The sequence below is a fragment of the Mchenga conophoros genome, linkage group LG7 (genome assembly GCF_057382185.1).
Source record: "Mchenga conophoros isolate Kocher_MC1m ecotype Shallow Benthic linkage group LG7, M_conophoros_male_GT1.1, whole genome shotgun sequence".
Taxonomy (NCBI): Eukaryota; Metazoa; Chordata; class Actinopteri; order Cichliformes; family Cichlidae; genus Mchenga; species Mchenga conophoros.
The window spans coordinates 66,169,724-66,184,003 of NC_140532.1; the positions used below are offsets into that span (position 1 = coordinate 66,169,724).

A 14,280-nucleotide genomic window follows, 5' to 3' on the forward strand; every position below is an offset into this window, starting at 1 on the left:
TAGTGAAGGTGAACATGCAGAGGGCTGGTGTGACAGAGGAGGATGCTGGGGTGAGATGAAAGCAGATGATGCACTGTGGCGACCCCTAAAGGGAGCCGGAAGAAGAAGAAAACTGCGTCCTTCTGCAGACTGTTTGTCTGATGCAGAAGGACACATTCGTCCATAGCCTTGAACACCAGGAACTATGTCCTGGTCTCACTAGATAACACTAACACTGAACTGTGCCTAAACAGTCTGAAGCGGTAGAGGGCGCTGTGTGGCCTACCCAGTAAAAACGAGGAAGAAGAGGCGGAACCAACGTAAAACGAAGAAGGGGCACTAGGGTAACCATGGCTAAAGTTGACAGCGGAGCGAAACCACTACAAAATGCCATGAAAATGGCCAAAGTGGCAATACAGCTGGACGGAGGGAACAGACACAAGGTCAGTGAGCCCCGGGGGCCGACAGCACGGACACAGCAGCGGGAAGCGGACAGGAAGCGGCGGGTGGGGATGTAAACAGAGGGAGGGGGCGGAGGCTGTCAGTGGTTAGCCACATAACGTTAACCTGCTCGTTAATCTATACATGCAAAACTACCTTTAATTAATAATGATATTTATTCACTGCCATCCCGAGACTCACCTCAGTGTTTTGTCCTATGAAAGCGCCTTTTTGCTGCATTGTCATCAAGTTTATTGTACACGCATAACACCAGTGTTTACGATGCGTTATAATAAAGAATATTTGCGTCTAAAAACAGAGACAAACCTGGCATTTTCACTCATGTTATTCAAAACACGTCGAGCTAAAATATGCAGAGGAAACAAACACTCTTCTGTGGATTGTGGTTTCTTTTTCGTTTTCCCATCACACTGTGACCACCTGCGTGTGGCCCCCTGACCCGTCGAGTAGACCCTGAAGCTGGTCTGCACTCTGGTGTCTGCACCAAGATGTTTACAACAGATCTTTTAAGTCCTGTAAGCTCTTCGGTGGGACCTCCGTGGATCAGCCTTGTTTGTTCACATTCCACAGATGCTCCCATCTCAAGTCAACACTTTAAACTCGTGGTTTTGCTCCAAATCATTGCTGAACAGTTTCTGCTTTGTGACAGGGCGCATTGTCCTGCTGAAAGAAGCTCCAGCCATCAGAGAGTCTGTAGGGCAGGGGAGTCCAACTCCAGGCCTCAAGGGCCGGTGTCCTGCAGGTTTTAGATCTCACCCTGGGTCAACACACCTGAATCAAATGATTAGTTCATTACCAGGCCTCTGGAAAACCTCAAGACATGTTGAGGAGGTCATTTAGCCATTTGAATCAGCTGTGTTGGATCAAGGACACATCTAAAACCTGCAGGACACCGCCCTCGAGGCCTGGCATTCCCCATCCCTGGTCTACATGATCTGCAACTGTGCTCATGTAGGCAGTACCTGTCAAAGTAACATCCATGTGGATGGCAGGATCCAAGGTTTCCCAGCAGAACAGGCCAGCTGTCACTCACGCATGCATCAGTGAGCCTTGGCCACCCATCACCCTGTCGCTGTTCCTTCCTTGGACCACTTTGATAGATACTGTCCCCCCGATCCCTGCAGACCAGGAACACCCCACAACAGCTTATTTGTTTTTAAATTTAAAAAATCAGAGAGCTGCTCTGGGTCACAATTTGGCCCTTCGCTCAAATCTTCACATTTGCCCATTTTTCCTGCTTCTAACGTCACCTTTAAGGACGAAATGTTCACTTGCTCTGTAATATATCCCACCCACTAACACGTTCTTTGATGAAGAGATAATTATTCACTTCACCTGTCGGTGTTTATAAAGTTGTGATTGATCAGCGTATATATTTTCCTCTATGGTGATGTTCTCAAACTCGGGTCCTTTACAGGAAGCCTGCGAGTTTGAGGGCTCTGCGCAGTATCTAATATGTTCCTTGGAGTCTGTTTGTGTGCATGTGATATATTTTTCTATTGGCAGAACAAAATAAACGCTGTTGTTTATAAGTTTTGATTGGTTGGGTTGAGGTGACCCCTGACCATAGCTGGCAGTGACCTAATCTGTAGGCACTGTCACCTGTCTGTCTCTGTCCTGGTGAATTTAGACCCAGGGCATCCTTTGTACTGGTTAAAGTGCAACTATGTTTCCTCTAAAAACAGATTATCCTCAGCACCACATGTAACCAGTCCAAAGCTGAACTGCTTTCCTGAGTTACAAAACTCTTTCTTTATCAAAGTTGGAGGGACTAAAAACTGCAACTAATGTGTTAATGCGATGCATGCCAGTGTGTGAGGTTATCAGCAGCCTGTGTACTTATAACAACTGATGGCCTGTTTGTGGTCTCTCTGCAGGAAGCTTACTGTGAATACCTCCGGACCATCCACTACATATCACATGCACTTTTGGAGGAAGCTGTTTCACAGAGTAAGAGCTGAAGGAAATGTGTGACTGATGATGAAGGAGCATAATGGTATAAGGTCTCTGCTCAGTTTACCTGTTAGTGTGCGAACAGTCCAGTGCTTGTTAAAGCAGACACTGAACACGGAACATGAACCAGTTTACAAGCAGAACTACCCTCCTGACCGTTTCCTCTGTTCCTTTAATACCTTACGAGAAGCAACCTCTGACAATACAGACGTACCGAAAGTTCCTGGAGCAGTGCTTCCTCGAGTGAGTCAGGCCCACAACTTCAGAGCAGGAAAAAGCATTGCTCACTTCCTGATCCAAAAATCAGTGCTGTTTGTTATTATCAAAGAATTCCCGCAGTCCCGCACTTCAGAACTCTTTAAAATGTTTGTATAGCAGTGGACTCATAAGGTGCACAACATGTGAAAGTGGCAGCTCATTCAGAGTATGAAATGTAACTGCATTAATGTTTCTTAAAGGTACTACATCTTTGATGCTCAAAAATGGAACAAAAATGTTTCAGCATTTGTTATTCATGGATACATCCGAGCAGTTTCATCGCTGTGCGATAGTCCAGATTTAATAGGGGACTATAGGGCTACAGCCCAAAAATGTACAACATGAAAATGGCCAATAATTGAATCTTTTATATGGAGTCTGTTGGTAAATCATATCCTGTGGCCGCCACAGTTACCAAAGCTCTACTCGGTTTAACATCTGTGGGTTTAAAGCTGATTGTTTTTATGAGGCAGATAGGCTCATCTGTTCATCATCTCAGGCTACGTCCACATGAAAACGGCGTTTTCGATCACTGAAAACGGAGATTTTTAAAAACTCCTGCCAGGGTAGAGATTCTCAAAAAACTCTGTTTTTGTGTTTACATGTGGACGCAGAAAACGGAGATTTACTCACGCAAGCTCAAAGGTGTGCACCTTGTTTGACGTGACGCTGTGCGCCATGTTATTGTTTACATGAGATGAATTTCTACAATGAGACAAAAAACTGTTGCTGTTACTCTGTGTGCAGTTTTTACACGCTTACACATGCAGTTACTGTCCATCCATTCAGAAAGGCAGAGGCGTCGTCAGTTTTGAATAAATTAACAAAAAATGTAATTAAAATTTATGCATGCTGTATGCATTTAGTTCATTCCCAAGTTGTGAGTCTACACCAGCCGAAATCCTGTTTCTGGTTATTAACATTTGAAATGATGAAGGTACTTGAAAAGTAACACAAAATTAGCTGCCTTTCCAGAAAAACACAAAGCTTTTGTCCTGAAGGTTTGCATAAAACCCTGTTTACTCTTTCCCTCCCAGGCTTCTAGACTGGCCAACATTTCTGCACGGCTAGGATTTGGCACGTTCTTGACAACGTTTGACTGCGTTTTTGGCGTTTACATGTGGACGGAGATATTTTTCCAAACTGCACGTGTGGACGGGATTTTTAAAAAGAAAGAAAATGGAAAATCTCCGTTTTCAAAAACACCCGTGTACGTGCGGATGTAGCCTCAGTGTACCAGCAATCATGGCACCATGACCTGTTTGTGTGGCTGCTTTGATCAATCAAAAAGCAGTGTTATCTGCAAGCCATAAGGGTACCACCTGAATGTGAGCGTGTTGGACTCGATGGATTTGTGACCCGGACCAATCAAGGGTTGCTACTCAGTAATCCTCTTGTTCCAACACTGTTAATCATTCCGATCAAGGCTTGAACTAATCAACCATTTGTGAAATTCAATCAGCTTTCTCATGCCATGTGATGACCTGTGTATAGTAGAGAGATTAATCCCATCTCATGGCGTGATATGTGTCTTTCTGGCCTCAGTGGAAAAGGAGATGGTGTCAGTGGAAGTGGCTCGGATGTTGACCCTAGCTGAGCAGTGTCTGGAGCGAGCCAAGTCATTTGTAGGGAAGAGCACCGAGCCCCCCGACCTGTCAGCTTCTGCTTTCTCTTCGGGTTCACCTGGCCTACCAGAGCCCCATCAGACTGCGGTCGTCCCTGCCTCTCACACTGCAGACACTGGTGAGTACATTCTCCTCCAATCAGAAGCATCTCTTCTGTAAACACACTGGTCAGTCACTGCTAAGTTGGAGCCAGGAGTCACAAGTGAGATGTCACCTGCTGCACAGTGTTACGTCATCTCATTGTGTCTTTAGCCTGAGCTCTTGGTCTCTGTTTGACTGCAGTCACAGTACCTGTGGGTGGTGCTCCTGTGGCCACAGACCATAAATCCTCGAGTCCCAGAGTGAGCGGTCGCAGCAGGCTGTTGTCAGACGAAGCCGAGGAGCCCTCACCTTTCCTGCCTCCCGAAGTCTTCCACAAACTACAAGCAGAAGCGTCGCAGGACACGGGCAAAAAGTAAAGACTGGTTTTCATCAAGGAGAGGAAATATTGCTCCAGTGATAGAAGCTGGACAAACAAAGAAGAACAGACTTAGTAGTTGCTCTGGATTCCTGTAAAAGCACAGTGTTTTCAAGTGAAACAGCAAACGTGTTGCAGTCGATTTGTTATCTAAATTGACGCGCGCCGTGAGTCATGTATTGTTTGTTTATGCGTTTGTGCGCTGCAGGGAGCTGACACCCATCGAAGAAGCCTCACGTTTGAACCAGAAGCTGAAAGCTAATTACGAAGCTCGCCTGGCGAGACTCACACCTGGTCAAGCCTACCAGAAGACATCTTTGGTAAGTTTGGGAAATGAACTCGTCTCAGTCTGTTGTCACATACGCTACTTTGTTGTCCTTGTTTGAGCACAAGTTTATTTAAAAATGTAAAGACGTGACAACTTCTGTTAAAACGATTTCCAAAAATGTTACATTTTTTTATTTTAGTGATATATAAAAATTTGTTTAACAGTATTTTTTGTTTGCACCTTTATTTTGCATGTGGAATATAACAGGTAGATGATTTTTCTTAGCCAGAGGACAAACTTCCTGAGGAAGAGTCGGTCCAAACATCCCACTGGTTTTTAGAGTTTCACCTGAAAGAAGGGATTCAATTATTGATATTATTCCTTCCAGTTTTGCAGCATGTGTATACATATTTGGTCCGATTTGGCTGGATATTCAATCACACTTAATCTTTTTTCCCCCTCTAAAGCCACGAGGCTGCCGTGATGTCATCTGACAGAGTTATCATAGACATAACTTAATGATAATGGTCGCGCTCTGATTGCTACTTTCTGTCTCCCGTACTCGCTGAAGTTTGTTGTTCCCTGTCACTAAATGACCACAGCACACTCAATTTGCATGTGTGTGGCACAAATGAAACAAAGGGGGGCTTTTTTTGGAAAAGGGTCTAAAAATTGGTAGGTAAAGTTTATTGAAAACACTTCAATAAACTGTTTTAGATGGATTAGCTCTTGGTAAGTGCATTGCTCACACTTGTCTATAGTGTGCATCAATGAGAGAAGAGCCAAAGTTTCCATAATGAACCAGAAGAAGGCAGGCCTGAGGAGGCAGTACAGGGCTCAGTGTAAATCTCAGAAATTCACCTTCATGTTGATGCTACTTCAATATATTCCCGCTTACTAAACTCCTCCACCTTAATGTAACGCCCTCATCAGCAATGGGCTCTTCAGCAGGGTGCTGCACCCTAACAGAGATGTGAGGAGCATGCCAAAGAACAGGTCAGAGCTGATGGCAAGCAGCATTAGAGTGGTGCTTTTTAAGTATTTAACATTAACATATGAGCATGCTGTGAATGTACATTCAAAGGTAATTTAAAGATAAGAACACACATATTCACATTTTACGTTTGTGTTTGATTTGATTTTGTTACCTGTAAATGAGGCAAAGAAAGAATTTATCAAAATAAAAGTTTAATGTTGCACAAAAATAGTGTTTATTTCGGTTATGCGAACTAAACGCAGCTAGCCGAGTCAAGTTTCATCGCAATGCCAGACTCACTCACCATCTCATTGTTTTCCCAGCATTACTCTTCACATTCATAATGCTCCATTACATCATGTATTTCATCAGCTCCAAACAAAAGCTCAGGCAGCAGCCAAAATGTAAATCCTTAAATGACGTGTATTAGTGAGTGTGGGAACGGTTGTGGGAAAACAGTGTTTATGTGATTGCTCTTTCTTTTTTGTCTCTGCTCAGCCTAAACAGAAATTTGACACACTTTTTCCCTGACTGTGGTCGCTCACCCTGTCAGTAAAATGTTTTTCTGCCTTTGCATTTGTAAATTAAACTTTCTTTGACTGCCTGGTAGACATTAGTCTCATGCACTTTGAATCTTCTTTAAAAGGACCTGTTATTCTCATTTGTTTTGTCTAAAACTTAGATTTAGCTAATTTCTTTTTAAGGCTTTCTTCTGATTGGCTGCCCCTTGCAGACAGAAGTTTTCACCAGCTGGTGGGTGAATGTACAGGTGGATGTATTACTACCAATAGTTTTTACATTTTGGTGACCATTGAAATTAAAGTTAATGCTTCAAATAAGTTGGTAAATAGAAATATGAATTACATAGGGGTGTAGATACTTAATCAAAGCCTCTCTGTGCTGCACCACCTGGTTTGTGGATACTGACATCTACAAGTGGTTTATATTAATCTAAGATCTAGGGACATTTATCATACAAATGCAAATAATGCAATTCTACTACAGAGATGTGGTAAACATTGATTAAGTGCTTGTAGTGGCAATTCCTTTACTTTTGTATGATCAAACGTCCCACAACTTAAAGTCCACAAGCCACTGCTGCACTGAGGTAATATTTCGTACGCAGGCAAAAGAAGTCCATTGTCCAAACCTTTTAGTTGAGGGTTTTGGTTTATTTATCCATTTGGCAAGCAATAACAAGATCCTTCCTACTGCTTCTCCTGCTCTGGTAAAAAACCATAGGCCCACCCCAATGCATGCTGGTCCTATACCAGTCTCTTTATTTATAGAAACAAAATGGCCCTACAGCTCTTACTGACTAATTTAACAAAATAACAACAAACAAAACAAATCATTTAAAACAAAATATTAACCGACAAATAAACCCCAAAATATAAGTAAACTAACAACAAACTTTAACTAATTTCAAAAATAAGAACAAAAACAAAAATAAAGAACAAATAGCTCCAACACTCCGGCCCCTAATTGTGCATACAATCACAATTACTTTAAAGTCCCAAAAGGAGGAGCTATTCCCTTAAACAAATCCTTAATTTTCATTGAGGATTTTCTTCACGATGAGGCTTCCAGTAGCAAAATAAGTTTTGTCACTGGCCTTTCCAAAACACTGGTCCTTGTTTGTAGTCTCACAGAACGCACCAAGCCTTTTGCATCCTGGTTTACATTTAAGACTTTCGCCATCATCCATGATCCTCTTGGAGCTGTAGCGTCTGTTTCCACCTTTTCCTGACATGCAAATCACTTGGATGAAACAGTCCTGGTGGAAAAACTGGTTTATTTTTCAGCAACAAGAAGTGATTGGGTGTCAGTGCTTCAAGATCATTTGAGTCATCTGAAACTTTAGTAATGGGTCTGTCGTTCATTATAGCTTCAACCTCACAGAAGACTGTGTGGAGCCCTTCATCATCCAGAACTTGCTCCTTAAGAACTGAGGCTAAAATATTCTTTACTGAACGAATGAGACGCTCCCACACACCACCCTGGTGAGAAGCTGCTGGGATGTTGAAGTTCCATTTCATGCCATCCTGAACAAAAGCCTTTTGAATTTTGGCATGGTCCAGCTCAGTCAAACTTTCTTTCAACTCTCGATTCGCCCCAACAAAATTTGTAGCATTATCAGATCTGATGGTCGAAACTGGGCCTCGTCTACAGATGAACCTCCTCACAGCATTTATACAAGAGTCTGTATCAAGTGTACATGCAATCTCCAGATGTACTGCACGACTGGTGAAACAAGTAAAAAGAACTCCATACCTTTTAAGGAGACTTCGTCCTCTTTTAACACTTATAGGTCCAAAATAGTCCACTCCAACATTTGTGAATGGGGCTATGTCTGGCAGGACTCTCTCTTCAGGCAGATCCGCCATCTTTTGTTCAACAAACTTTCCTCTGTTGCGTCTACACGTGACACAACGAGAGATGATTTTCCTGGCAGCAGAATTTGCATTTAGTATCCAGTAATTTTGTCTTAGTTTTGACAGCATGTGTGCTCTTCCTGCATGTCCCAACCTTTGATGGATATGGCGTAAAATCAGTGTTGACACATGCATATCTTTTGTCAAAATTACAGGATGCTTTAATTCCATAGGCATGGCTGCTTTATTCAATCGGCCACCCACTCTGAGGATTCCTGCATCCAACACTGGATCAAGTTTATAGAGACAATTTCCCTTAGAGACTCCTTTGAGGCCATTGCGGATTAAAGCCATTTCAGTCGTAAATTTCTGTTGTTGTGCATATTGAAGAATAGCTTGTTCTGCCTTTGCCAAGTCTTCTGGAGTGAGATTTCCTTTCTTCAAAGTGGTCTTAAATCTTTCCATTCTTATCTCCACTTCTTTCTGACCTTCCGGATCATTCTTATTCAAACCTGCAGCAAGCAACTCTTTCCTCTTCTGTGCCAACAACACCAAGACCTCTTTCATCTTTAAAAGCCAGGCTACAGAGATTTTAAGTTTTGCCCAAGACGAGAAGTAGAGGATAAAATAGCTGGTAGGATTTTGTAATTCTCTCACAATGGCATTCATTGTCAGGTCCCTTTTGACCTCTGGGTCATCTGCAGAAATTACACTGTACTCCACATCCAGTTTAGGCCATTCCTTTTCTGACTCATAGAGAAATTCTGGCCCTTTTATCCATCTCCTACATTTGAGGAGATCCCCAGCTCTCATACCTCTGGATGCGTCATCTGCAGGATTCTCCTTAGAAGAAACGTATCTCCACTGATTCACATCTGTTGCTTCCCGAATAACAGCAATTCTGTTTGCAACAAAAGTATTGAATCTTCTGGTTTCATTGGAGATGTATTTCAGTACTGTTGTGCTATCAGTCCAAAAAACTGATTTTTCCAACCTGACTTGCAGCTCCTTTTGCAGAAGCCTGTCCCCCCGAACTGCAAGAACTGCAGCCGTCAATTCCAACCTGGGAATTGTAGTTTGCTTCAGAGGAGCAACTCTAGCCTTTCCCAGGATAAAAGCAACATGCGTGACGTTATTCTTTTCCAACTTTAAATATGACACTGTTCCATACCCATCTTGACTTGCATCAGAAAAATGATGAAGTTGTGCCCTATCTGGTCTTCCAAAGCAATTTGGTTTAATGCAACGTTCCACTTTAAACTTTGAAATCAGCTGGAGATCCTCCAGCCAATCACGCCACCGCTGGGAAAGAGAGTGGGGAATAACTTCATCCCACTTCAAATTTTGTCGGCAAAGCTCTTGTAGCAACAATTTAGCTGGCATACTGAAGGGAGACAAGATTCCCAAAGGATCATACAGTGAGCTGACCACAGACAAAATTCCCCTTCTGGTTGTTGGACGGTCCTGCAGGGAGGTTCTGAACTGGAACTTGTCTGTTGCTATGCACCACTGTAAACCCAGTGCTCTCTCAACTGGAAGTTGATCTGTGTCCAAATCCAGATCCTTAATTTCCTTTGCTCTTCTTTCCTCTGGGATTGACATGAGCACTGTGCGACTGTTGCTGATCCATTTTGAAAGCTTAAATCCTCCTTTAGCGCAGATATCTGTCAGCCTCTTCACCATGTGCACTGCCTCCTCTTCTGAAGCAACAGATTTCAAACAATCATCCACATAAAAGTTTCTTTTGACTGTATCAACCACTTCAGCTGGAAACTGTTGTGCATTATCATCTGCAGTTCTCTGTAGAGCATAATTTGCACAACTTGGCGAAGATACAGCTCCAAACAAATGCACTTTCATCCTGCATTCCTGTGCAGATCTTGAAGTGTCACCATGTTGCCACCACAGGAAACGGAGAAAGTTGACATGTTTTTCTGAGACGTGAACTTGGTGAAACATGGAATCAATGTCCGCCATTAATGCAACAGGCTCTTGTCTAAATCTGATCAGAACCCCAACCAGCGAGTTTGTGAGATCAGGTCCCTGTAGAAGCTGACTGTTCAATGATGCTCCTTTATAAGTTGTTCCACAGTCAAATACAACTCTTAATTTGCCCTTTGTGGGATGATACACTCCATGATGAGGGATGTACCACACCTTTCCATCATCTTTGTGCAACTCATCTACAGGCACAAACTCGGCATATCCTCGTTCAAGCATGTTGTTTACACATTTAGTGTATTCATCCTTATAATGAGTATCCTTTTCAAATCTCCGTCTGAGACTCTGGAGACGCTGCTCCGCGACACAGAGGTTATTTGGCAAACTGGAACCTTCTCTCCTGAAAGGCAAATCAATGTGATAATGATTTCCAATAAGCTTTATTGAACTACTAACAATATCCATGAAACACAGATCCTCTCTAGACATTTCAGTCTGCTCCGCTGATGATCTTTCATTAAAATCATGATTGTACTGTTTAATCAACATGTCTTCAAGACGCTCAACAGAAATCCTATTGGCTGTTACAGCAGTGCAGTTGGTTTTATTTCCACTGTTACTTCCAGTGCGCAGGGGACCATTTATGACCCAGCCAACTTTTGTTTTTACAGCATAAGGTCCACCCCCCCACACTGTTTATCACCTTCCATGGCTCCAAAACATTGGAAGCATCAGTGCCTATCAGTAGCTCCACATCTGCATTAACGTTGTACAGTTTAACAGGTTTAAGATGAGGCCACTGATCGATGTCGCTTTGCTGGGGAATATTAACTGTAGAAACTGGCATAGTCTTTTGAGTCAAAACATCTGGCAATGGCATGAAATCATTTGCTTCCAAACCAGACACTTCCAAACCAGACAGAACTTGTGTACTAACAATCTTATCTTGACTCATTGTTCTCAAAAAGATATTGGTCTTTTTACCTTTTACATTCAGCCTTTTTGCCAAAGTTTCTGTACAGAATGTACCTGAACTTCCAGGATCCAAAAACGCATAGGTTTGCACAATTTTATTACTCTTTTGGCTCTTAACTTGAACTTGAACTGGAACTATAGAAAAAAATTGCATCAACTTCATGACCAGCCCCAATATACCCACATGTCTGAGTGGTTGCAGTTGAAAAGTTGACATTAGAGTTTGTCCTCTGTTGAGTTTGTTCCGAAGACGCACCTGGATCCTTTCGCTCTATATGAAGAACCCCTGGGTGCCTTTGGTGACACACGTCGCAATCCAAACGACTCCTACAGTCTTTGCTTGTGTGACCAACTTTTAAACAACCAAAACAAATTCCCCTTTCCTTGATAAAAGTCAACTTATCCTGATGCGTTTTAGCTTTAAACTGCTTACAATTCTCTAGTAAATGGTTGCTGTGTGAACAAAACAAACAACTATGCAGAACGGCGGAAGTTGTTCTGCTTCCAGTTGATTGAGTTTTGATTCCTGGCACTGTACTGACATTAGTGGCAAAACTACTTCCCTTTTTTCTTTGCTTGGTAGAACTTGAAGCTTTAAAGCTGCTTCCAGATTGTGAGTCTTGTAGGTTGCCAAACACTGGATCTGATGCTACTTTTACCTGTTTTATTATAAAGGTAACCAGATCAGTGAATACTGCTCTGTAACCATTTTGTTCCTGCAGTTCATAGGCAACAACTCTCCATTTTTCCCTCAATTTGTATGGAAGTTTCATAACAACCATTCTCATATTTGAGGGCAAATCCAATTCCTTCATATAAACAACTTGCTGCATTAGATTCGAACATCCTTGAAGAAAAAGAGAGAATGACTGTAGACCTTTCACATCCTCACTTTTAATAGGTACCCAACTCACAATCCTCTCCATATATGCAGAGGCAATTTTATTTTCGTTCCCAAAATGTTCTTCAAGAAGATCTTTGGCTGTGGAATAGCCCTGCTCAGGTGGTAAGTGCTGACAACTATGCACCAAATCCCTAGGCTGCCCCCTAGTGAACTGCTCTAAAAAAATGCAAACAGTCGCTCCAGTTATCAGTTTTAGCTTCCACTCCATTTTCAAAGGCATTCATAAATGATCTGTACTGTAAAGGGTCGCCATCAAACACAGGGATGTTTCTGGCGGGGAGGACAGAAGATAAGTTTTGTTTTACAAGCAAAGTAGTGATGTCATTTTGTTTTTGCATAATATTTACAATCTCCTTCGTGCAATTCCCAGTCAAAGTAGGAGACTGAGGCTGTGTTTGCTGCGTCACTTGAGCTGAATCATCAACCTGATGTTGGGTTTGACTTTGTCTAGGTACGATTACTTGTGATTCAGATGCAGAATTTATACCAGAGTAATCTCTTGATGTTGGAACAAATGTATCGGCACAAGGATTTAAACTAGGCGCTTCTTGTACGTGCCCCCTTTCAAAATAAGAGTTCATTCCATCAGAATGCTCAGAGCTACAAACTGAATTTATTTTTAAGACACAAAGCTTTGCATTAGTGGCTGCCAGCTCTGTTTCCAAGGATAATGTCTCCTTTTCTTTTCTCAGTTTCTCCTTTTCTTTTCTCAGTTTTTCCTCTTGCGCTTCGATAGAATGTTTTTTCTTTAATGCAGCGAGTCGCTCCATGAGCGCTGCCTTGTCAGCCGCAGCTTTAATGCGTGCGGAAGATGTTGATGAAATTCGACTTTGCTGTGACAAGGTTTTTGAAGGTGGTTTTACACTTGAGATATTAGAGACACTGTCTTCAGGTTTTATTTCATCCAAACTTTCAACAGCTTTATCATTGCGAACAGTATTGTTTTGTTCAGTATACGGCTCGCCCGCCTCCTGCAACCAAACCTTTACTTTGTCCATAAAAACAGAGAATGCTGTCACCTTCGACTGAAAATGTGCAACTTGCCTTTTCACTTCATCTTCTGGCAGTGGCAAACTTAAAAAGGATTCTTGCAAAGCGTTTGCATCTTGATAGCATTTAATAAACTTCCCAAATTCAGAAGACACTTCCTTAACGTTTTCATGTGAGGTCATTAAAGCGGAAATTTTCCCCATGTACTTAGATGCTTGCTTACACATTGAACTGCGCTTTTCTTGGCATGTCTTTATATACAAATCCAAACCTTTTGGCGTAAATTTAACGCTTCTTTTCTCTGCTTGCATCTCAGTGTCATCCTCTCGTTTACTCTTAATATCCGACATTTTTATTGTCCTCTTGGATTATTTCAAACTTTATAAAGATGCACAGCACACTGAGAGTCTATAGCCTAAAGTACAAACATGACATCCATTTACCTGCCTTTTGCAGCGGACAAACATTTCCACAGAGGGCGTTGGCATGTTTCAATTAGCGATCCAATTATGCACCAATTTAGTACGTCAAAACTCAGTTCATCAGTCTTTGTAGTGAAATAATGTCTTTAAACTCCAATAGCTTCACCGTTTTCCTTTACGGCTTAAACAATATTATCACTCACCAGCTTTGACGAACGAGTGACATGTTGATCCAGGCTTCAACATCAAATCCGTCTGGATTACTCACCAGACGATCCAATAACTTTTATTCGAGTTCGACGGTGATCCTTGAAATCCTTATATCCATTAATGAAGGATTATTCCTTTGTCCACGGGAAGGTTTTTTACTTTGTGTAGTGGCAATTCCTTTACTTTTGTATGATCAAACGTCCCACAACTTAAAGTCCACAAGCCACTGCTGCACTGAGGTAATATTTCGTACGCAGGCAAAAGAAGTCCATTGTCCAAACCTTTTAGTTGAGAGTTTTGGTTTTGGTTTATTTATCCATTTGGCAAGCAATAACAAGATCCTTCCTACTGCTTCTCCTGCTCTGGTAAAAAACCATAGGCCCACCCCAATGCATGCTGGTCCTATACCAGTCTCTTTATTTATAGAAACAAAATGGCCCTACAGCTCTTACTGACTAATTTAACAAAATAACAACAAACAAAAC

The 14,280-nt window shown here is 42.0% G+C and overlaps 2 protein-coding genes across 2 annotated transcripts in view; one reads left to right on the plus strand and one right to left on the minus strand.

The window, feature by feature from the left end:
* Positions 1-258: 258 nt before the first annotated feature.
* The window catches only part of vps9d1 (VPS9 domain containing 1), a 36,976-nt gene continuing 22,954 nt past the window's right edge, over positions 259-14,280 (plus strand). The window contains exons 1-5 of the mRNA XM_085280882.1: positions 259-422; positions 2,319-2,391; positions 4,198-4,395; positions 4,560-4,731; positions 4,943-5,054. Coding sequence (XP_085137008.1) covers positions 330-422; positions 2,319-2,391; positions 4,198-4,395; positions 4,560-4,731; positions 4,943-5,054 — 648 coding nt within the window. The 5' untranslated portion in view covers positions 259-329. The remainder of the gene's footprint in view (positions 423-2,318; positions 2,392-4,197; positions 4,396-4,559; positions 4,732-4,942; positions 5,055-14,280) is intronic.
* On the minus strand, positions 8,599-13,513 carry LOC146571617 (uncharacterized). Its single transcript, XM_085281322.1, has 2 exons — positions 12,591-13,513; positions 8,599-8,739 (listed from the first exon to the last, which is right to left on the minus strand). Exons 1-2 carry the CDS (start codon positions 13,511-13,513, stop codon positions 8,709-8,711), a joined length of 954 nt encoding a protein of 317 aa, XP_085137448.1. The 3' UTR covers positions 8,599-8,708.